This window comes from Notechis scutatus, chromosome 4 (assembly GCF_049901735.1).
Source record: "Notechis scutatus isolate UNSWTSFEM ecotype Mainland chromosome 4, rNotScu1.2, whole genome shotgun sequence".
In the NCBI taxonomy this organism is placed as follows: Eukaryota; Metazoa; Chordata; class Lepidosauria; order Squamata; family Elapidae; genus Notechis; species Notechis scutatus.
Window position 1 is genome coordinate 38,947,561 of NC_142012.1, and position 25,545 is coordinate 38,973,105.

At 34.5% G+C, this 25,545-nt stretch overlaps 1 protein-coding gene across 9 annotated transcripts in view; it reads left to right on the top strand.

The window, feature by feature from the left end:
• The window catches only part of PDE5A (phosphodiesterase 5A), a 98,931-nt gene that overhangs the window by 26,901 nt on the left and 46,485 nt on the right, over positions 1–25,545 (top strand). For all 9 annotated transcript variants that reach the window (XM_087963188.1, XM_026667073.2, XM_087963186.1 and 6 more), the window contains exons 2-3: positions 9,849–10,425; positions 12,585–12,674. In XM_087963188.1, the coding sequence (XP_087819314.1) occupies positions 9,853–10,425; positions 12,585–12,674 (663 nt within the window). In that variant the 5' untranslated portion in view covers positions 9,849–9,852. The remainder of the gene's footprint in view (positions 1–9,848; positions 10,426–12,584; positions 12,675–25,545) is intronic.

Below are 25,545 nucleotides of genomic sequence, written 5' to 3' on the forward strand. Positions count from 1 at the left end.
CTCTAAGAGGGATCTAAAATAAAAACCCAGAATGGAATAAAACCCGCCATAGGCATCACATGTATCCCACAGCACTTATGGAAGAACTTGCACTCTTGTACATAATTTGGGGTTCCTCCCAGCCCAGAGCATTTAAATATATATTGAAGACAAATATACAGTAGAAGTTACTGTCCCATAGGATTTGGTATTGGAGGGAGGGGTAATTGAATTGAGCAAGAGGAAAAGAATGAAAATACTTGAAACCAGCATTGCTGGTGGTTTTTTGGGGTAAGAATGTCATATATGTGCTTTTAAAAATACAAACAATCAAAACTGAGTAGCATGCCTTCTAAAAATTAATTGGTTACAAGCTAGAATGTAGACATGCATTTTTTGTTACTGCTGCATATTCCAGAGCCTAGATTTCATGCACAATAGTATTTATTATAAATTATAACATTTGCAAGCTATAACCACAAACACAAAGTGGGGATGTTCTTTGGTTTGATGTCAGTTAAATATGAAGTGCACCCTATTATATTGTAAGTATGTATCTGGTCTATACATAACTTCAGTTGTCCACAGTGTTGCTATATTCCAAAGAATATTATGTAGTTTATGTGGCAGTGGCTATTATTAGTGTATGCATAATAGCTAGGGTAGCAGATTTTGATTGCTATATTAATTAATGGAATGTTAGTTCATTAATGAGTGAGGAATATTTTTAATCACTGAATTTCATGGACACAGTTGTCATATTTAATTAGGCTATTACAGCTGTATGGAATGAATATTAAATGCTATAGATATATTTTATTCTAAAAATAGGCACTTTTTCTTCCAGTTCTTCCAGTATTTGCAATAGTGGCAATAAGGTAATGTAATAAACTCATCTGATTTATGGATTGCCTTAAAGATAACGATTCATGAACTAAAAAATCTTCATTATTAGCTTTAATTACGCCACTTTGGTATACTACTTATACTGTTATACAAGAGAATCAAATGTCAAATTTTGTATTTGTGCTAGTATTTTTTAACATGTATAAATATGTGTGTGTATGTGTATATATATGAGTGTTTGTGTGTATATGTGTGTGTGTATGTTGTTTTTAAAATGTATTTATTGGTGATAGAGGAGATCCATTTATACCAGTTTTGAGAAATATCAGTGTTTTAAACAAATAACTTCATATATGCATTGCCCCCTGAATACAGATCCATTAGTAGCATGTAAAAAGTGTGAGGAACACAATCATATGCATGTGATTTTATTGTATTCTATATTAGTTTTCAGTATAAGAATCTAAAAGCAGTCTGAGCAAATAGATACTCCTATGTATACTTGGAATTAAGTTGATTTCTTTTTAAAGTCAGAATCATGAATATATGGGTTTTTTAACACCACAAATCATTTTATGTTTTTAAGAAAGATTTGTAATGGGGTGGAGATTACAAAACACAATATCATATATGTGATAGGCCTCAGTTTTTACTCTCTGGACTGTTTGAAACTAGCCTGACACTGTACTTTGTGCATTCAGCAAGGTCTTGTTTGTTTTTAAGAGGAGAGTAACTTTGATGGCAATCAAAATTTCAAATCTCATTTTGCAAATTTATACCTGTTGAAAAATAGAAAAAAATACAATTGACCTGCATAAGACCTACCTAACAAAACTTAGTTTTTATAAAGGGAGAATTTGGGTTGCATTGATATCGGAGTTGTACTAAAGTTCAAATTATATAAATATATTGTATAATGGCACTTATCAGAGGTACACTTTCAGAAGAGATTGTGTATGTGCAGTACTGTAAATATAAAATGGTGTGATCAGATGATTATTGGAATTTAGTCTCTCAAAATAAATTCATGGGTGACAATATTCAGTGTTAATGCACTTAAAACTTAGAAGGAATTATGCCTCACTTTTTCAAAAGTATTCACGTGCTTTGATAAAAGTTTGTATCTTAACTCTTGAAAGGGAAATATGCCTAAACCACCACTTTTCTGTTTTAAAACTTTGAAAAAAAATAATATCTGATCCAGATTTAAATCACTTTTTAATAAGAAAGTAAGTAATTTCTTATCTTAGTACTGGAGAATTAAAAATTAAGAATATTTTAATACTAAAGATGTCAACTTAGAAGCTATAGTATTAATAAGTAATTATGCAACATCTTAATTTTACCATTTTCCTAACTATGTTAGTACAAAGATATTTTAAAATACAGAATAGGTATGCAATATGGTTCAGAATTCTGAGAGTATCAAGTAGTTGGTTAAGAAACCAGTTACCCAAGGGACAGTGATGCTATTTTAAAGTGCTATTTTTAAAGTTTAAGTCTTTTATAACTTAAATGTTATAATGTTTTCAAGGGATGAGTTACAGGGTGTTAATATGAGAAAGACACATTCGCAGTATGAAAGATTTTATTACAAGCTATGTGCTGCTTTGTGAAGCTGTATGTTATTTAAGATACATATACATAATTTTCCATTAGGTGGGAATAGTTTTCGTGATGGAAGATGAATTTTCCAGTCAAATGTAGCATCTGTGCAGCTCATCTTTCATGACTTCTGTCTAGTATGCAAAAGATCTAGTGTGCCTATATGCAAAAGATCTCTATCAGTTTTATTTGCCTTCCAGATATTTGACAGTGGTTTCTATCTCATATCCTTTTTTCACACGTGGCAAACAGGTGGAAAAGTTCATGCAATTTTGTTTGTGGAAATACTTCTGTTTGGGTATTGTACATGTTCCCTTCTTAGTTTGTTTTTAAAAACTGTCAGGTTGAGACTGGTGTTTAAATAAATGTGTGAAGTAGATTGGGCTAAAAGACTGTGACTTGCCCAGGGTACAACTGATAAATATTTGATTCTTATCTTTTGTACCCTATGTATAAGTTTGTTCACAGCAGTTTCCAAATGAAACAAGAGACTAAAAATTATTGGATAAAAAGTGACTATTTTTTCCAGACTTTCAGTAAGATTTAATTTGGCTGTATTCTTTCTTCTTCCATCCCTAAAACTCTAATAATCTATCACAAGATTTATAGCCAGCAAAAGACCCATAATTACAGCAGAATTGTTCTGTAGTATAATAATTCTTCCTCTTCCGCTGTAAACTTGGATTCAGAATAAATCTATATGATGGTATATGTTTAATTAAAAAAACATCAGAAGATTTAAAGGTGCAACTAGATTGAGTAACAGCATTTTTGCTAAAAGAGCCTATGGATAATACAAGAGAAGCAATTGTGATCCTGCTAACAAGTTTCACAACAGATTCATCCTTCTGCTTTGACTGTTAGCCAAATGTTTCATAAGTTTTAATAAGTCACACTGAAGTGAATTTTTAATTCCAGAAAAATAAGGTTGGCCTGCGCCTGAAAGCTAGTTTCATAAATGCACATATTTAATGGTTAGTTTGATTCTATTAATGTATGTCTCCTGAGATTAGCTCATGCTGGCCTAGATCAATCTTTCCCAGCCTTGGAGAGGGGAATCCTGGAAGTCAAATCCTTGTATTCAGCCCGTAGGCCATGTGTTGCCCACCTCTAATGAACAGTGTTGAAATAAGAAAAAAAAATGTTTTCCAGCCTCATGATCCATCATTCCCTCTCAGAATAACTTCTATTTGGTAACTCTTAAGCTTTGTTTTACTTTTCCAATATTTTGAGCATGGGATCAGAAGGCAATACAAATAGAAGAGTAAATAAATAAATCTGCTTATTTTGTTTGCAGTCTTGACCTCCTTGTTTCTGTGCTTTTACTACATTTGTCTCAATACTTACCAATGAAAAATCCTTAATATTGCTAAACTACTATTCTTGCAGTCTTTATAATTAGATCTTAAGCCATATATGTTAACTTGCTTAGGTGGCCAAAAATAATAATTTAACACAAGGACACATTTTAGCTCTTTAACAAATAGATCATACTGATTGTCTGAAGTAAAAAAATAAAAGCTGGCAAGAAGCAAGAATTGATAATTTTATACAAAAAGAATTTAGTACTGACTGTAATTTGACTCTGGTTAATGTAAAGTCCATTGGGGCAACTGGCAATTTTTAATGTTGTCTTAAATTAAATAAAAACTTCAGTTGCTTCCTTGTTTGAATGCTGATGTGTATATTGTCAAACTCAAATTACAGTGCAATGCAGCTGGTGCCTTTTCCCATGTCATGCTTTTGACTTCTTCCTGTTTCATCTGCAGAAGATAGGAAGAAAACAGAAACAAAATAATCAAATTCTTTTTTGGTGAAGAGATTGTCTATGTGGTTTCTTAACCTCTGTAATATTGGAATGCTAAGTATTTATAAAAATATATCTGGTTGTGATACTCATAAGCTAGTCTTGTGATACGTGTAGTTATTTTATTTTGTTATACTTAATGGACAGGGTAAAATAATCTCAGATTAAGTCTCTCCCGGACTGAGTTGTTGTACCTCGAAAAATACCCAGGAATATTAGTTCCAATACTTTCTCTGTACCAGGCCATGTTCTCCTGAAGAAATTGGTGCATGCTTTGGGAGATCCTCTTGGTCTTATGGCTAATGCTTAAAAAGCAGATGGAAGCTGTGGCCAGTGATAATCCTTAAACCGGGATGCTCTGGTGTGAGTAATCCGTGTGAGTAATCCACCACTTGATTGGCTTACTGTAAATTGCTCTATGTATTAATAGGGCATCCACCTTTAACAATGATTTCCAAATTATAGCTGGTCCAGAAGGTGGCACAGAAATGGATCAATTCATCCTGGCAGGATTAATTCTCTCATTAAGTCACTGTGCTGTTTACTAACAATTAGTAACAACCTATGGAAACTAAACAAATGAGTACCTGGTAACACCAAGCACTGCTTTGCCAGAAATGGAGTTTTCTGGTGAGAATATCTCAGGAAGGTCCAAGAGTCTCTTTCTGCTATGAAGTGAACAGGACACGATTAAAACAATAAGGGTTTAACTCTTTATCTCCATTTTATGGAATGTAAAGCTCTTTCCTTTGTCATGTGTACAAGATTTTTCAAGAGAGTTTTATTTCTTTGAACTATCAACCTACTGATGACCATCTTGGAGGAATGGACATCATTATTATCGTTTTGATTTTGTTTATTTTCTTGCTGAGTTTGTAATTGTAGCAAACTGTAATTTGCTTGGAAGCTTTTTCATAGAGTGGGCTATAAACTATACAAAATAAATAATAAAATAAGAAGACAGCATAAATTCTAAAGCAGATTTCATAAACCACACAAAATAAAACTAAATTAATGTTATTATAAATTTACTATTTCATTTTCTTATTCTAAAATAATGTATTAATTAGAATTAGAACTAGAATGGAAATTATATACTTAACTATATTATAAGTTCATTATTCTTTTATTTTAAAATGCAACATGTAGAATGTACTAAGCAGAATCAGGATAGAAATTATGTATTATTTTAAGTGTTACTTTAGGGGAAAGATAGAAAGGCGTCACACTTTAAAAGTGATTACAGGGGAAATTCTTTGCTAAGGAGAAGAGATAAATAGATGATTGGAAAAGAACGGACTAAAGATACAAACATAATGATTTTGAAATAAGATGAAATAAAATATAATTAAGAGAGTGAAAAGAAGGGAGAAGTTATATAGAAAATATAGAATGGCTAATAAGATATGAATGGTATATAAGGTGAGCATGAATTTGATTTAGGTCTGTAAAAAAAGATGTAACCCGGGGCTAAGCCACTTTTCAAAAGAAGTTTTATGTTTTGGTTAGCTACGTTTGATTGTGAATTAATAAAACCTTGGAGGAATAAAACTAAAGGGAGAGAAATTTGGAAAAGACATGTATAAATGATAATTAAGGAGGTTTTATCTTTTTATGTTTTGTTTTATGTTTTGTATTTTGTGTGTTTATGTTTGATTGAGAATTAATAAAACCTTGATAGAAAGAAATATAATTGAATAAAAGCGAAGGGAGAAACAATGAGAAATTTGGAAAAGATATATATGTGCTTAAATGGAAATGTGATAATGTGGAACTATGCCTTAAAAAATAATGTTTTATTTGCCTTGTTAAAACTCATAAGTAATTTTTAGAAAGGAGGTTTTATACTTTTATGTCCTATGTTTTGTTTATCTTCAAAAAATCAATAAAACTTGTTTAAAAATAAATAAAAATAAACATAAATTTAAGCCAACAGTAAGAGAATGCAGTAAAACGGACTTGAAGGTCGTGAGCATCCCGGGGTTCTTCCGAGGTTAGGCTCAGTTTAAACTTAGGGCTGGCTAATTGGAGCTTGGTGGGTTGGATGTGGCTCTTCCTCACTTCATGGGGATCAACTGCACTCCCCACCTCTTTTCCTCTTTCTTTTGGGCGGCGCGATGGCCCCTCATTGCGAAGGGTGGCATGGTTGAATTCCTCCCTGAATTGCTCTGATGATTCACTTGGGGCTTCCATTAGAGGAAATGGGGTTCTGACTTTTCCCCACTCCTTCATCGACTCCAGTCTTTGTAGCTCACTTATGCATTGCCCCAGGCGATGGAAGCTAGGGGAGATGGCGGTGCAACCTCGACTGCTTTAGGGATTCTCTTCCACCAATGCTCATCCCTTTCTGCTTCAGTTGCTGAAGCAGGCATCCTGGGCGTCTCAGCTTCCTTGGTCAGAGACAGTTGCAGCTGAATTACATTTGGGCTGCTGGCTCCTGGAGGCCCCTGGGTGGGGGTAGGTTCTGTCTCCTGGGTTGCCACAACCTGGTAGTGAATTGAGCAATGTGGCCATTGCTATCCAGTATGCCATTAGTTTTAAACTTTTAATGTTTTGGTATTGTCAGATTAAGAATAGGGTTTGTATGTTAGAAGAAATATTCAATGTTACATTTGCTATGCACTGAGCAGATAGGTCTCCCAAAGTTCAGTTCAATTTTAGTGTCCCTTATTACTAATTGTTAATAAGTACTGCATAAATATAAACCTTGTTGCTAGAAAGGTGGATTGAGCTATCATGAGAAAGGAATAGCACACTGAGAAAAAAAATCTTTTGTTTTTATTCCTAAAATCGGTTTATTTAAAAGTTAGATGACATTTGACTGATGACATTTATATAAATGTCAAAACTCTAGGGAGGGAAATATGTCAGCTTTCCCCACTGGAAAACATCTGGTTAAAGCTACATTTCTCCATATTGATTTAATGGAATAAACTCCAATGAACTTGGCAACATATATTATGGTTAGGCATGTATTGGATTTCCTAGTGAAAAGACAGGTCTGCCTTCTTTTGTGTTTGTGAAATGTGTACAGTATAATGTATAGGTTATGTTTAAGTCAAACTGATTTTTCTGGCTATAAAGTAACCATAGCTGGATAATACCAAGCAGAGAAAGTTGAAAGTATCAAATTGATAAATACTTGGCTCAATTTTAAAATAGTTTTATTATGTGAGGATAAAAGAGGCAAAAATCCATATTAATCTAGTTTAGTTTGACCCATTACAAATTGGGAAGAGTATTATATGTTTCTCCAGCCCCATCTGATTTTATTTTCCTAATTTCAGGGGAATACATATACCCATACATATGCATAAACACAACACATATTTTTGTTGTAATCGGTGAATAGTGTTTTTGATACCATAATTACTGGCCTATATAGATTCCTTCCCTAATATTTGAATTCTCTTCTAGCTTTCTCTCTGCCCAATCATATCAGTTGAGTACCTTCATATTTACAGAAGGCAAGAATCCGGTTTGGTTACAGCATTTTATTAAAGAAAGAGGAAAGCAGAGGATGATTTGTTGTCTTATAGGAAGGGAAAAAAACCCATATTTGGTGAGCATCATATTCGTACTCACATTCACCCCTAAAATTTGGCACAAATGAAGTAGAACTCAGCTCCAGGAAGCCTGGGTATCAGTTAATATTATTTTCTGCCCCCAACAAACCACAGTCTTTTCGTTTCCATGGAAGCTTAGGTCTAACTACAATCTGCAAAGTTGGCAATCATTGCTCCACCATCTGTAAAAAATAAAGCTCTGAACAATCAGACCTTGTAACATTACTGAATTCCAAGACCTGTACTTTGAGAAAAAGCAAATTGAATCTCATAACAGCAGTCACTTGTACTTTATTCTGAACATGTGACAAATTCCTGAAATAGCTTTAATAATGGCATGGTTGATATACATATTACAGCAGAAAGATATACATCTGTATGTAAATTATCAACTTTCCCGTCTGAATTCACCCTCAAAGCTTCTATCGTGCTTCTCCATAGATCCATCACTAAGGGTTGTTCCTTGTATAATTCACTGCTGTGACTCTTCTGAATTCATTCTTATAAACAGATATTTTAGCAAAATGTAGACGTGTACTGAAAAATTGTTCAGCCAAACTTCTGTCAACCAGAATAACACCATTTCACCTCTCCTCCTTGTTTTCATTCTTGTCCAAGTGAAATCTTGTAGGCTTATGCAAAAAACACAAAGGTTCACTTTGACAAAGTGATTCAAACCATGGTGGTGACCTGATTCACTTTGCCATAGTAAAGAAGTTGCCCATTTTATCTTAACAAATTTGGGCCTTTGCTGCATGAAGAAGGCTGTTTTCTGCCTTCTTGCCCAATGCTGTCTGAAGTGCTTCCAGGCTGGTTTGCTTTGGGATTACACACAGCTTTCATTGAAGCTGCTCAGCTTGGACATATTTCATTCATACAAGTGTTCGAGGCTGGGTACTTTCATTGCAACCCGTTCTGAAAATATGACTGAAAGAAGCACTGAATATTGAAATCCAGTGCTCCAAAAGTACGATCTGAATATTTTTCTATGCAACTTGAATAAATAGATGTATGTTAAATAAATATGTAAATAACTAGAATGTGAATTTATTGACACTGGCAATATATTCCACTTTTATAATATAACATATTAATATAGTTTGTTGTAGTGGTTAAAGCACCAGGCTAGAAAGCAGGAGACCATGAATTGCAGTCCCTCCTTAACCATGAAAGCCAGCTGAGTGAATTCTCTCTCTTTGCCCAATCTTCTTCACAGGGTTGTTGTTGTGGGGAAAAATAGGAGAAAAAAAAGAAGGTTGGATATGTTCATTACCTTGAGCTATTTGTAAAAATAATAAAGGCAGGATACAAATAAATAACTAAAACAAAAATAAAACATTTGGAAGGTTTTGCACCATATATTTAGTTTAGTAGGGGAATTAAAGATAGGTCTGTTTTATATATATTGGCTATTATTTTGTCTGAAATCTATTATATTTCTCATTTATTAGGAATAAGAAGGATATGCATATATGTAGCATCTGGGATTAAATATGAAAAACTTAATTATTCAATTTGATGTGAAACGACATTCAGTTTACGAAGCATACGTTTCTAAATCAGGGATTTATAAATTGGTGTCCACCAACAGGGGTGTTAAAATGGCGGCTCATGGGCCAGCCGTCATGTGTAGGCTATGCCTATCCCAGCTTCACAAAGGGGAAAAATGTTGCAATACATCATGTGATGGCAACATGACACCATGAGTTTGACACCTGTGTTCTATCAGCTAAAATAATTTTTAAAAACATGAAATATTTTGAAATTTTAAGTTTTCAATGGTCATCTACAACATTTCATAGGATGCTAAAATCTTTCAATGTTTTGATGACTGTTTTTTTTTTTACCCAGACCATTTTTACCACCAAGGGCTTCAGAGATATTGCTAGGTTATGTTAAACATTCAAGGCAGTCTCTGAGTTGGTTTTAAATAGAGAACATCCTGAGGAAAAGGATATGGCTGTACAGATGTGCTTCTTTTCTCAATGTATCGACACTACTTCTACCAATTGTCTTCTTATTTACTGTATTCTTCTCTTATGCAGAGAGATGGTCAATGCATGGTTTTCTGAGAGAGTTCATACTATTCCAGTGTGCAAAGAAGGGACCAAACATCACAGTGAAGCTTGTTCTTGTTCCATACGGACTGAAAGCACTAATTCCACACCACCAACTAGGAAGATATCAGCTTCTGAATTTGACAGACCTCTTAGGCCCATTGTTATCAAAGATTCTGTTGGAACAGTGAGCTTCTTGTCAGATACTGAAAAGAAGGAACAGATGCCTCTCCAATCTCGGACACTTGGAACCAAGGCAGGCGATCAATGCTCAAGACTCTTAGAATTGGTGAAGGATATTTCTAGTCACCTGGATGTCACAGCCCTTTGTCATAAAATTTTCTTGCACATCAATGAACTCATAGCTGCCGATCGGTATTCCCTATTTCTGGTCTGCGAAGACAGTTCCAATGAGAAGTTTCTTATCAGCCGACTCTTTGATGTTGCAGAAGGTTCTACCTTGGAAGAAGCTTCAAACAACTGCATCCGCTTGGAATGGAACAAGGGAATTGTAGGCCACGTGGCAGCCTTTGGCCAGCCTTTGAATATCAAGAATGCCTATGAGGTAAATAAAGGATGCTTGCATGTGGTGTATGTTTGTGAACGTTTTTATCTAGAGAAGCTGCTTTTTAAATAGATTAGAGCAGGAAAAACACACAACACATATAAGGAAAGCTATATTGAATTGACCAAAAGCTGCTTAGTTCAGCATCATGTTTTTACAGTTGTCAATGGGAAACCACAAGTAGGAAAGGGGAACAAAACCACTTCTTTATTTGCATTCCCCCAGCAACTGGTAATCACCGGTTCATTTTCACCAACATTAAGAAGTATCGTCCTTCTAGAAGCCACTGAAAGCTTATATTTTTATGCATCTCATAACTCCCTTTTAAGTTGTGCAAGCTTGTAACAATGTTATCATATCATTTATTTAAATATTTTAAAATACTCTTTATTGCAAATTATCCCTAAAGTGGATTACAAATGTCAGTTGTAACACAGATAATTTCTTCTCAAATGTTTTACAACATCTGCTATCATCAACTAGCCACTGTTGAGGTGATATATATATATATAACCTGTCCTCATTATTGCTGTATCACGGTCACAATGGTTGGGTGACACTAGAAGGTGCTATAAATCAAGGTGAAGAAATGACCAAAGACTTAGCCCTCAGGTTTCTAATCTAAAACAAAGGGAACACAAGAATAATGGAACAAACAGAAGAAAAAGAAAGGGGGGAAATCACACAGCCTTAGGCACCAATTGTTTATATTATTTTTCTTAAATCAAAAGCTCTAAGAATGGCTGTTAGCCAGCTAACAGTTCAGGAGAAGTAAATGCAGATGGCCTCCAAGTAAAGGTAATCAAATAACAGTGCTTCTCTTTCTTTTGGTGTATAGCCTTAAGAACATAAGAATAGTATTGGGCAAGTAAATACATTCAAGGAACCACAAGCAGTGGAAGTAGTTCTCTTTCATTGTTTGTTTCTTTGTTTGTTTATTCAAGTCATGTTGTTCCCAGATGGTATATCCAGAAAATACAGGAATTAAAACTAATAGACCTCATCCAATCTCTAAAGGGGTGGTTTAACCGATATGCTTTAATCTTACTTCTTCTGAATCTCCCTACATTTAGTTTCAGTGAGAAATTCCAAGTTCCAACAAGGTGTGAGGTGAAGAAAAACATCTCTTGATCTGCATTTTTCAAAGTCTTTTACTATTGTATGTACCCACCCTATAATGTTTCCTGTTGTCCCTTTTAACTTTATTTTTAACCAAGATCCATATGAATTACATCCAGTCATTTTGGGTGCCCTTTCTTATACTTTTCATCATGCTCAATCTCCTTCAATTGAGGTTTGTTGGAACAAAACTCTTGATCAACTTTCTTGATACTACAGATTGTTTTGAATACTTCTGTACTTTATCTCTTCAATATTTTTCTAATCCATGCAGCTACAATTTTCACAACTTCACAGCCTTCTGGTTACGTCTTTTTATGTCTCCCAGGTCTATAACATGAAATGTGATCTGAACTGTACTTATTTATAAACCTTACTTATATATAAACTATATGTGTGTCTGTCCAATATAATTCTAGTCATCCTGTTGTTCCATGGTGCTCCCCAGTTGTTCTCTGATACTCCCCAGCATGAACTTAATGTTTTTGACAGTAGATATTCTAAGGAAACTCATTTACTAGAGACCCAAATCTCTGTCCTTAAACCCTGTAAACATAAATTCACCCTAGCCCTGTTTATGCTGAGCAAAGTTTATCTCACATGCTATGTGCTGGCCCTTCCCTTTCTAATGATCTCACAGGATTGCATATCACTAAATCTTAGTCGTTCTAGAGGTAGTATTCAGTAGGTTCTGACCAGTTCTGGAGAACCGATAGCGGAAATTTTGGGTAGTTCAGAGAACTGGCAAATGGAGACCTCTGACTGGAGATTTTATAGTATCCTTCCTCTGCCACCTAAAAAAAATTGAATCCCACCACTGCTCTGTACAGACCTTTAGAAATTTATGGTGTTTTTTTTTTAAAAAAGAAGAAGATAAGAATTCCTAAATAGGTTGAATCTTCTTACAGACTGTCTCAGAATGGAAATATAATTTTCAGGAAGAATTGTTAGTTAGATATCCCACGGTTTTATGAAATAAATAAATGGGAACATCTTTTGAAAAAGTGTGTACACAGTTACATATTTTCTTTCTTTGGCAGGATCCCCGATTCAATGCTGAAGTGGACCAAATCACAGGCTATAAAACACGAAGCATTCTTTGTATGCCAATAAAGAACCATAGAGAAGAGGTAAATTGGAGCATCTTCCTTTTATTCCATTGTAACATTTCTAGCTTTTGATTCTTTAAACCATTTGCTCTTTTGTTTGCCTTGCTAAAAAAGTTTATTTGCATATATTCCACAGAGTAACTTTTGATCTGCTTCATAAAGAATGAAGAATTGGTATACAGCCAGTTTCTCCTTTCAGTGTTGTCATTTTCCAAATAGCATTAGCCATTTTTGGCAATGTCAGAGGGTCTATATTTTCCTTCTGTAAATATCCAAGTTTGTTTAATTCATCTTGCCTTTAGTTCAACAAATTTGGCATTCCAGTGTAGTTTTATATAAGTTATTGTGAAATCAGTTGACTATAAATGTGATACAATTAAAAAGGACTATTTTAGAATTTCCATCATTGATTAGAATATTCCCTAGTAAAACTGGTGACATAAACATATAGGGTCATTGTCTTCAGCAGGGGTGGGAAGGTATCACATATACACAATGCTTCCGTGTGAACTAGAATCTTCCTTCACCCAGTTTCCAGCTCACATGGAATCAGCCCTTGAAAAAACTAGGTTTGTGCTGTAAGTACAGAGACGGTCTTGTCACCTACTTGACCACCTTTATAGACAAGTGGAGAGCTGTTCACTGCGTCTCACCTGTTGGATTGAAGGCATAAAGATGACATCAGGGTAGGTTTCGGTCCATTTGTTAATACAATGGTTTCTGTAAATCATGATGTCAGCATTTTTAATAAAAGCTATAAACTAAATATTGTTTCAAAAGTGTTAAAACAGCAGAAAAGTCCTTATTGTAGAATTATTATTTATTAAATTTTACTTGATGAAACTAGTCTAGAATAAAATGATTTGATGGCTCTGGCACACAAACAGCCTTTTTCTCCTTTGTTCCCATAGAGATCAGAATGCAAGAGTGAGACTTCCTGGGAGATATTCGAGAAAAATACTCTAAAATAACAATATAATTACCTGGAGCTTTCTTGGGGCACTTTGAAATTTCGCCAGGCTGGGCAGTTTTGATGAGGACTGTGGCTAGTCTGTCTGGAAGGCCGAGAACAGCCTTCTCCAAAACCTGACCCAATGTAATGTAATGTTACCCAAATGGTTTGGTTTAAACAAATTGCTTTATCAAAGTGACATTTGTTGCTTTGTGCATGCCTGTTGCATTGCAGCGATTATTCTCTAAACTTGCAAGGAAGTTGACCAAACAATTCAGGATGGAAGTAAATTGTGTTCAACTCATTATCCTAGAGCAAACTAGGAAAGGTGCATCTGTGGGCAACTTTTGTGATGTTTGCTAGGCTAATTTTATTTATTCATTTAGATTATGTAGATCTGTTAAAAATGAGAAATATATTTGTTTTTTGTCCCAAAGGTGCTTTTCCAAAAGGCAAATGGACTTTTTAATTTGTTTGAAGATATTTCACTTCTCATCCAAGAAGCTTCTTCAGTTCTGATTTTCACTTGGATGAAAAGTGAAATGTCTTCAAAGAAAAACGAAGTCCAGCTGCCTTTTGGGAAAGCACCTTTGAGACAACCATGACCTGGATGACTGAGAATCCCCATAGATAGTTGGGTTTTTTTGCTTAGAAAGCAAAGCTCCAACCTCACTCATCATTTTTATTCTAATCATGTCTTTGAGACTTTCCCAGGCTATAAGTGATTTCAAGAAAATAAAATATGGGATTGGTTACAACCTCATTTTGTTTGGAAAAGTGCCCTTATGCCAAAAAAAAAATTTTTTTTTAAAAAACTTGGCAATCATTAAAACTGGCCCCAAATCAACTAAAACAAATGAGTTGACCAGAATTGGGAGTGATGCCTGACTTCAAAACTCTTGGATAGGAGGTTTTGTTCAGTCTATCCTTTATTCAGATAAGTGGCTGAAACAAAACAACAACGTGTCAAGGCCTACAGTCTGCAAGACTATGTTTATGATAGTTTAAATTTTATGATAGCTTAAAATTCTGACACTTGTCTTTGGTGTATGGCATTTTTTTCTTTCCTTTCCAATAATCCCAAAGCGATCAAAGTCTAATATATTTGAACCATACCATGTAGGGGAACCTGATTAATAGCAGATATCTAGTCAATCGTCTTTTTAATTGGTGGAGAAACTGATGATCTTTTTAGAGTGAAATAACTGAATTGTTTAAATAATTACTCAGTTTGATATAGTTCTTAACAGTCAGATCATTTGCCTTCTTAAGCATAAGAAGAGTACATTCCCTTTTGTATATTTTTAAAAGGAAGCATTTTGGAAAGTTTAGTAGAGAAAGCTTTTTCTTTCCCTCTGGCCTTTCAACTCTCTTACCAGAAGGTTTTCATCATTCTACCCATAATAACTAACTGACATATTTCTGGAATGAGGCATGATTCCTGAACCAGCCACTAAATTATAATACACTTTAGCTATCTTTTCTGCTACTTCCACAATCATATAAGAAACTCTAGTTCATTGTCTTCGTCACACCAGAAACAAAAAACCTAGAAAATGTTCAGTATTATGAAGAATTAAAGGGAGTTGCTTCTCTGCAGGCTATCACCAGTGCCATCCAAAGATACTCCTTTCACTGTCACATCTAACTCCCTAACAAGTGATGGCTCAGTGGCTTGGCCATCTGGGTGGATGTAGTGCCAACATGTGCTGTGCATTTGGTCATAAAAAGTGCTGAAGACAATAACCTTGTTGCATATGGAGAACTATGTGTTTTAAAAACAGACAAAAGTGGCTATATTTCGTTTTTTGGTGAAGAGAAAAAAACAAGGGGAATGGTACATACTTTGAAGGAACACGAATAAAAATGGAATATCAAATAAATCTGGTTCTATCTGCATTAAGCTTTTATCCTCCTTATTAGGCATAATAATGCATAAAATAAACCTAAAAATGTGATGTCCAGCATAGCACTTTGTTATACAGTATATTATTGCAGTTCCTAAATGCTGCTTAGCGTAAATTAATAAACACCTAACCAGTTTGAACAATGTTTTCAAGTTTAATCTCCAACCGGGCCATAGCAGCAATACAGCTGTAAAAAACGTATGATTTAAGATTGAATGCAAATTTTATTTTAAAAGAGAGAAAGATGTATTTCCGTCCAATGAAGGCATTCTTGAATTTAGCAAAGTTTTTCCCTAAGTTGTCTTTATTGAATCATCTCAGGAAGTAACAAAATAAAAAACAGACATGCTAGCTCAGTAATAACATAGGGTAAAAAAAAGGACAGATGGTCCCTCTGGAATTAGAAGTATTTTTTTCAAAGAATGAAAGCTGAGATCTGTATGTACAAGAATGCAGATGAAACATCCAAATAAAATAAAATGTTGAATGCATCTATCAATGCTAAAGAAATATCTCTGGTCTGTGGAGGAACAGAGAAAAATAGTATGGGTTTTTAGTTGTTTTTTGGGAGGGGGCTAAAAAATCAATTTCCTTATTTTAAGCAAAAAAATAAGTGGCATTACTCCGTGTAGCGTATGATACACAATGAAAAGCTTCCTTTTTGATGCAAATGAAACTTCTGGAGGGAAAAAGTGATAAATACTTCACTTAAGAGAAAAAGAAAGAAAACAGTCATCATAGCTTGGTGGACATTGCCATCAGGAAAGTAAAAAAGGATTTTTCAAAGCAGACCAGATGAAGACATTTCTTGGATTCCCTAACCACATTTAATATTAAGTAAAGACAAAATTAAGCTATTTTCAGAAAAACAGCTTGTTACAACTCTATTAGCAGGGCCTGCTAAGTAAAAATATGGAATATAAACAGAAATGACAATGATGAGTGTGAGATGAAAGGAAAAGAACACTATTTAATATTACCCTAATGCAAATCTAGATTTATTTCCTGACTCCCCTTGTATTGCATTTGGGAAAAATGAGGGAGAGATCCCATATAATAACAATATTGAAATAAATTTAAATAATTACATGGGTCATGCAATGACATTGCCTTGGTAACAAAATAGTAGCTTAGTATTAAACTGTAGAAGAAAAAAATAAAATGGGTGAGAAATAAAAAAGATTATAAAAATTCAAACTTGTGCTTTGCCTTTAGCAGTCTTGTCTCTTGCCCACTCTTCTACTTTAGAATCATTTTAGAAAACTCTTGGGATGTAATAGATTAAATATATAACAAAGAGTCACTAAAATATAGTAACAATTCTAGGCCTGGTAAATAACATGATGGTAATAGGTATCTTAAACAATTTTGATCATGGGCGGGCAAACACAGTATAATAAAAGGTTGCAATTTGGCTGCCGTAGCTACAGAAATCCTCCTCCTGTTTGCTCCATTAAGGTTATGCTTCAGATCAAATAAATCTTTATTACAGTCATAGATCAGCATAATTTTAATCCTGCTTCTTCACTGTAAGTATTTTCTCACTACTCTGTTCTATTCTCTTATGTGTCAGCCTCACTAGGTAGATTAAATCAAGAAAACAACTCCACAGGAAGGTTAAATCAGAAATCAAATAAATAAATGAAAATAACAAACAAATAAATAAAACCATGTTTACTGAGATTGGCTATTATAACAGTTTCTTGCAAAGTGATTATAAATATGACCTATCTCATAAAATCCAGATTTTCTGAAAAAAATCCAAACAATCAAATGAAGTTGTAATGAGATTTTACATTGGAATCTGAAGAGAATCTGGATGCCTTTCTCAGACTAAGCCATGTTTAAAGCTTACCATGAATTTGGAAACCTGGATTATATCTTGACAAATAACATTGGTTATTTTCACAACAGATAATCAATAAATCCTTTAAAGTAGAATAATGCTAGCAACAATCATGCGAGAATATACTCAAGATCATCTTCATTTTGCCACCAGCCATCTTATAACAAATCCAAGTATCTGCGCTTGAATTTTACACCCTGATGGTAATTATTCTCCTCTGAATGGGTTTTTAGTCTAAATTAACATCCGGTACATCATCATCCTCCCCCACTTTTTTTTACTGTTTCCTCACAGCTCTTTAACAACCACAAGTTTCCCTTTCATGGTAGGAGCTCTTTATAGAGAGGAATAGTGTTCTTTTTTTGGATTCTTTAGAGACAGCCAGTGATACAATTGAAAGGCTTCAGGTTTCTGTGGTTTAGAGCGAATAAAAATGAAAAATACTGTGTTGTGAGCCAACAGCTGCTAGTTAGCTGTGCACTGGTAGATGTTTACCAAACACACTGGGGAAGTTAGAAAGTTGCTTCAGTTGTAGGTACTTGCACTCTTCAATTCAATTGAATCTCTCCTTTCATTTTTCTAATTCTTGGCAAGGCAGTTCGGGAGTGGGGAAGCAATGAAACATACATTGTGATACCACAGCGCAAGTCTATAAAGTTATGTACTTGTGCCTGACATTAAGACGCAAATACATACAAAAAACTAGGTTGGTGTTGTGATTTCACACTGCATTTTGCCCATCATCATTTTCATGTCATTGCTTTCTACATTTCTAATGACAACTATGGATTCAAGATATTCTTGGTGAAGTTGATGAAAGAGTCAACTCCTTTGCTCTTAACAGTAATGTAATCATTGCACTTATCAAGAATCAGTTTCTGGACTAATCTTTGCTGTTTGCAAACTGCCCAGGTATCACCCCAACATTTGAAAAAAAAAAGTATGCAACTAGATCCTTTGGAAAAAGCTACATAAAGGCTAGTCTATTAGTAACAGCTGTGGGTGCAACATTTGGAAGATTGATTTGCTTGATGTAAGATTTGCATTGGAGAAAATGGAAGAAATTGCAATGCATTTAGCAAGCTATAATAACAAACGTTTGATGAAAAGCTGGGGGATGATTTCTTTTTTGAAATGTAGGGTTATCTATTCTGTGTGGTGCCTATATTATGGAGATAAAAAAGAATTCGACACATAGTGATCTGAACTGTATGTTCTTTGAGATATAATGTAAAATAAACTTTATTTATATTGAAATGCTTTAGGCAAATCCTGTTAGGGAGTTTGGGAGCAACTCAGCAATGTGCAACATTTTTCATGCACATTTTTTTAGCAGAATCATCACCCAGTGTTGGTTTTATTTCATTTGAATATATTCATTAAACAGCACGACTTTTTGAAAAGCCCAAAGGAGTTTATCATTAACCATGAAAGACTAGAGTTTGGGTTTTATGCAATAGATATTAGAATAAGAGTTTTATTTAAAATGATTTTAATGCCAACTCCACAGAACAAGGAAGATTGGTGTAAATCATCATTTAACCACCAAGATATTGAAAATGTTTTTTTTTTTTTCATTTTTACAACTTGGCTATTGGAGCTTTGGTGCTTGATAGATGAACACATTTTTCCATATGTGTGCCTAGCAAAAGATGTTCTATTGAGGTCTACGTTAATCATAGAAGCCTTGTTTCCTGTTTCCCTTCCAAACTTCAGTGGCCACAAATAATTCTATTTCGGATGAACTCTGGGCAAGAACTTGCTGCTAATTTGCTAAGTCACTAGACTGAATTATAACTGTATTTATTGTATATATTTTTGTGGCTTCCTAGGAGCTCAACTCATGAGCAACAATAAACAATTCCTTCCCTCCCCCAGTTGTGGTTAAACATCTCTGTTATTGGGATTGGGGTTCTAGCCATTAATACTCTATATGAGGAACATGGAAAATTGCTCATATCTTCACATTTCAACATACAAATTTTTAAAATTAGTTTTAAATTGTATCCTTAGCAGTCAACAACAGCTATATATACCAAAAATATAAATTAAAATTTACCATAAAAACAAGGTAGTCATGAGGAAAACAATTTTTTAAGGTAGATGGAAACAATTTTAAATTGTATCCTTAGCAGCTAACAATGGCTATATATACCACAAATATAAATTAAAATTTACCATTAAAAACAAGGTAGTCATGAGAAGGTAGTCATGAGAAAAACATTTTTTAAGGTAGATGGAAACAAAATATACCATTAAAACCCCAATACTAAAAAGTAGTCTTAATTTCCCATTCAGACCTGAGCATAGTAGGGACATTGTGATGCATACTGTACCTATTTCAAATCAATGTATATGATGTCATGATACATAGTTCATTTTAATCAGGAACAGATGCCTGTGTTTCTCAGAAGTGTGCTATTACAGAAAAAGGATTTTCCCAAATATCTGGTGATCCAACTTCTCTAAGTTAGAGGTTGACAATCTTTTAAAGAACCCTACTACAATCATAGTCTTACACAATGGCCTAAATATCTCCTAAATTTTAAAACACCTTCACTCTTCTGAGTATTTGAGATTTGACCATTTTTCAGGCTAGCATCAAAATCTTGTGAAATGTAGTGATCTTGTTTAATCATTTAAAATTTTGTAATCTGTTTAATTTTTATTTTAGAAGGCTATATGTGCTATTTTAGGGTATATCAAATACTCCAGAACTGTCAAGTTAGGTATTAGTAGAATGCATGACAGAATGACTAATGATGATCATAAAATACCACTAACTATAATAGATGGACTTTTTTCAACTTATATCATGTTTTTCAGTAGTAAAAGTGTGGAATTCTGCAATAAAACAACCATTTCATTCATTTATACATATACATACATACATACATATATATATGTACACAGATACATACACACACACACATATATATATATTCTTCCATTTTTAAAAGTCAAGTTGATTCTTAGATTCATATATGGGTTTAATTAAAGTATAATAAAGGCCCATGGCAAATACTGTAAGCATGACATATATAATTTGCCCTCCACTTGAGGTGTAAAAGAGTAAATTCATGTCTGCTGTGAATTATGGGAATTAAATACATCTAACAGGTACCTGCTTGCACTATATCAGCAGTCACTCAATGCTGGATATTGCAGAAGAAATTATCTCTGAATCAGAGCTTCTCAACCTTGGCAGCTCCCAGAATGCTGGTTGGGACATTCTGGAAGCTGAAATTCTTAAACTTGCTAAGATTGAGAAACACTATCTAGATACTATTTGGCTGCTCTGATTTTCAGAAAAGAGGACAAATGCCTCTAGGTTTTGGGACACATTTAGGAGGACTTTGGGAGGACCTAGCATGCTTAGAGCATTACATATGAATAATATTTTTTTTGAATCAACAGAATAATCTGGTGACAAATTTGCTTTCAATGTTAGCTCCCAACCTCTCAATATTGAATAGGTTTTATTACTTTTAGGAATAGTTTTCTCGAACATCGAGTTGGCAAATCAATCTAAATATGAATAGAAAGACTGGATAATGTTGCAAAAACTCTGCATCTTTGGTAACTTTATGACTGAATGAAAAATGTGCCTCCCCCCCACCTCTCCTTCCCTCCTCCCCTTTGCTCTCCTTTGAAAAGTAACTTTTTGTTTTGCAAAGGAAAGAGGAAAGTCAAAAATAATTGGGGTTAGGCTGATTACAGGTGCAGAGCTATTTCTGTTGGGAAAACTCATTTGACACAACAGGAGCAACAATATACATTCTATAAATGTATCCTTGTATGGCTTCCAATTTGTGCTCACAAGACAGATAATTTTATTTTAAAATATGTTATTTATTTTAACATATGTTTTATGTTTTAAAATAAACATAAAACCTGAAAGAGTTGTTAATGTACACAAAAATGTGAGACATTTCAAGCTATTTGAAATTATACAGCTGCCTAGAAACATTAAAAAAACAAAGGGAAGCCACACATCTGCCAGGGAAACCAAAAAATGCTGAATGTAATTTCCTTTTTAATACAGGTAGTCCTCAATTTACAACCATTCATTTAGTGACAGTTGGAAGTTACACTGGCACTGAAAAAAAAAGACTTATGGCCATTTTTCACATTTAACAATCATTGCAGTATCCCCATGGTCACATGATCAAAGTTCGGACCAGAGGAAGAAATAGGGAATTTAAGACCACACTGTCAAAAAAATAAGCTTTAACTGAGAATGGGAGATTAATAAAGTGGATGAGCAGTGTATTATGCAAATTAACTGCAGTTATTCTAGCTTACTCTGCAGCTTTTTTTTTACTGATCACTTGAATAGATTGTGTGAGCCACTGATGGAATGATGGTCCCTGGATCTCAATTTGGAAACCTACCATTTGAAACATTATCTGCAGTTTAGTTTCTATTTGTCAAGAATACAGAGGAGAGATTCTTGATAAGCAGAAAACTTCTTTTCTTTGGGACCTTCAGACAATAAGCAGGGTTGCTCAGGGTTGATATGAGGGGTCTTTAGTGGCCTCTGAGCTTGGTTGTTTTCTTGCTTATTAGCACTGATGATGTTACCTAGTTTGGGTAATGAATTGAACACAAGAAAAACAACCAAGCTCAGAGAGCACCAAAGACCTGCCAAAGTGAACTCTGTACCCAGAGGTAGTATTCAGCAGGTTCTGACCAGTTCTGGAGACCTGGTAGCGGAAATTTTGGGTAGTTCAGAGAACCGGCAAATGGAGACCTCTGACTGGAGATTTTATAGTATCCTTCCCCTGCAACGCCCACCAAGCCACGCCCACAGAACGATAGTAAAAAAAATTGAATCCCACCACTGGTTTGGACCCTTGGCCACTGGCGTGTATTTATGACAGTCGGAATGTCCTGGAGTCATGTGGTCACTTTTGCAACCTTCTGCCATGCAAAGTCAATGGGGAAGCCAGATTCACTTAACAATTGTGTTACTAACTTAACAACTGCAGCAATTCATGTATCAATTGTGGCAAGGAAGATCGTTAAACTTGCCTAATGACTATCTGGTGTAGCAATGGAAATTTGGGGATCAATTGTGATCATACGTCGAAGACTACCTGTAAGTAATTCAGAAAGATATTGTTCGTAATACTGACAGGTTTCGTATAAAGCCTTTTGAATTTTGCTGTGTATATATATATATATAAAATACTTTTAATTCAGACAAACAAATAAAAGTACTTCAATTATGGTCCACATTTGTTCAAAAGTTGGAACTATCTTTTAAATTAAACTAGTTCTAGCATGGAGGACAGCGGATGTTCAGATAGTCCTCAACTTAACAACAGTGCATTTAGTGACCATTCAAAGTTACAACCGCACTGAAAAAGGGACTTTTGAAAGTTTTTCACATTTACAACTATTGCAGCATCCTAATGTTCATGTGTTGTGGTTAGCCGACAGTAGGTGCAGACGGTTGAGGAGAACGAGGACTCAGATGAGGGGCCAAGACCATTCGGGAGTGGACTGCTGCCTTCAGAGATTGTGGGGGCTGGCAGTAGTGATAAGGAGGTTTCTGAGGAGCCTGTGCCAAGTGCGCATGTGCGCAGGATTGGTTGGAGGAAAGAGCAGTTACAACAGCACGGGGGACTCGGGAGTGAGGCTGCAAGGTAATGGCCCCTCCAAGAAGATAAAAGCCAGCTGTGAATCAGGCGTTCTTTGCAGGAAGCAAAGACATTTTGAAACTACAGCCTCGTGGACATTCCAGTATTCTGAGTTTGTATTTGAACATTTTTATCTTGTAAATTATTTCTTGTCTGTTATCTTTTGGCAAGCCTCACACAGTTTGGTAACACTTGTGCTTATCACAGCTAATTATTTTGTAAAAACATTACAAGATTTTTGTTCCTTTTGGATTGTGTTTGATTTATCGGAAAAGGGCGTGGGTCAGAACATCATGTGATCAAAATCCACATGCTTGGAAACTGGCTCATTGCAGTGTCCCAAGGTCATGTGATCCCCTTTTGTGACCTTCTAACAAGCAAAGTCAATGGGGAAGCCAGATTCACTTAACGACTGAGTTCCAAATTAACAAATGCAAGGATTCACTTAACAACTGTGGCAAGAAAAATTGTTTTGTTTTTTTTAAAAAAATCACTTAACAAATGTTTCACTTAGCAACATAAATGTTGGGCTCAGTTGTGGTCATAACTCGAGGACTACCAGTAATATAGATGTAACATGAAGTGATTTCCTAATTCCATGAACTGCTCTACAGATTATATGATGAGCGTAATATTTTAATATGCTGTTTGTTTTGAGTGTATATTTTAGAAAAAAATGATGGTACATTCTTAACAAATCACACTAATAATTATATTGAAAGATGACCAGGTAACACAGCTAACTGCTAGCCACAATGTGGGTAACGCTTGCTGGGGGAAATAAAGACAAGTGTGTGTCAGACAGGTGTCTGTGATTATTTACTACTTACTTTGTTGTTTGCAAAGTAAGGTAATTTTGTCAACATAGTACAGCTTCAGAAAGTAGCCTTCCACTTTTCAATGAGTTTTTTCTTCACTTCATGAGAGTATTAATAGAGTTATTTTTTGAGCACTGTTGTGCAGCCATATAAAGCTTTGTGGTACAATGGGAACATTTAGAAGCATTTTTTCTTATTTATACAGATGCCTTTTGTAACATCAAAAGCCATATTATGTCCCAAGAAGAACTGACTAATGGTCTGGCCGGGCTTAGCCTGGGGAACTAAATTCTAAATAAAGTTTTAGAATCTGTCTGACATAGCTTTTGTCGGTATCTATCATTGGGAATAATCACAGGGCTAAATGAGATGTAATTTAAGTAAACTCCACTTATGTGCACATTTTTATTGAGCAAATAGCAGCAGGAGAATTGGGATCATTATTAGGCTTACAACAGGAGAAAAATTGAATTATTTTCTGCTCTGATGATAAAAATTTCTCTTTTTCAACATGGACTTTCCTATAATACAAATAAAATGTATAAAATGAGGATTTTCAATGTGACATAGCAAAATGGTTAAATTTCCATTTTTGATCTATTACCCCAGCCCCAAATAATTTCTATTTTTCTTTATAAAATGCATGTTAAATGCAAATATGCGTATCACAACATCTTGTTGGTTTGGTTAATAGTCATACATTCTGGTATCTTCCATATGTGATCGTATTTTGATTTCTACAATGGCATATGAAGTCCAACCAAACTGGAGGGTAACAGTTAGAAAACCTGAGATAGAAGATACATGACAATTGTTGAAAACTATAAGCCTTGATTTCCTTTTCCTTTCTTGGCTACTTTCATGATGGATCATGTGGCTAAAGATACATAGGGATATAACCTGGCAGTTCATTTAGGGGCGCTAAATCTCCCATAAGACCTATAAATGATGTAGGAATATAAAATCTGAAAGAACATCAAATTGATGCTATTCCAAAAAAAAAAAAAAAAAATAGCCAGAAGGGTAAAGAAAAAATGGGGTAGCATTACATCAATTTTCAGATGTTGTATATCTACATAAAATTGGGAATAAAATAAGATAAATTTGAAAAAAATAAAATGTATTGTCTGTTTAGGTTATACTATAGCATGACATTTCTAAAGTGGAGTATATTTTACTGAACTTTGAAAGGTAACAACATGTCTATACAAAATTTTCAGCAAGGATTTATATTCATATTTTTAAATGTAACTCCAACAAATTTATTGTAATACTATCATGAACTCATTCCACTGCAAGAAACAAATATTGGTTAGAATTTGATAGGGAAGGCTTAGGATATTAAATTTGAAAAGCAATGAATTATATGTGTTACTATCAATGTACTCTGAAGCCAAAGAAGATTGATCATGGCTCCCTATTTTGAATAGCTCATATTTCTGTAAGTGCCTCAACATTTGTCTTAAGGTATACAACTACTCTTAAATCATTTAAATTGTTTCATTTGGTTCCAATCTATTCAAAGCAGAATAAGATGCTTTTGGAAGAACTCATGGCAAACCAAGATCATAGAATTTACCCTGAAATAAGACTAGATTGGCCCCAGGGATTCACAGGGTTTCTGAAAAGTAAGCAATAGGGAGTTTAGAAATGTTTATTCTTAAATATATGTGGATAAGAGAGTCGCTATAAGTTTTAAAAGTAAGGATATTACTGTTTCATAG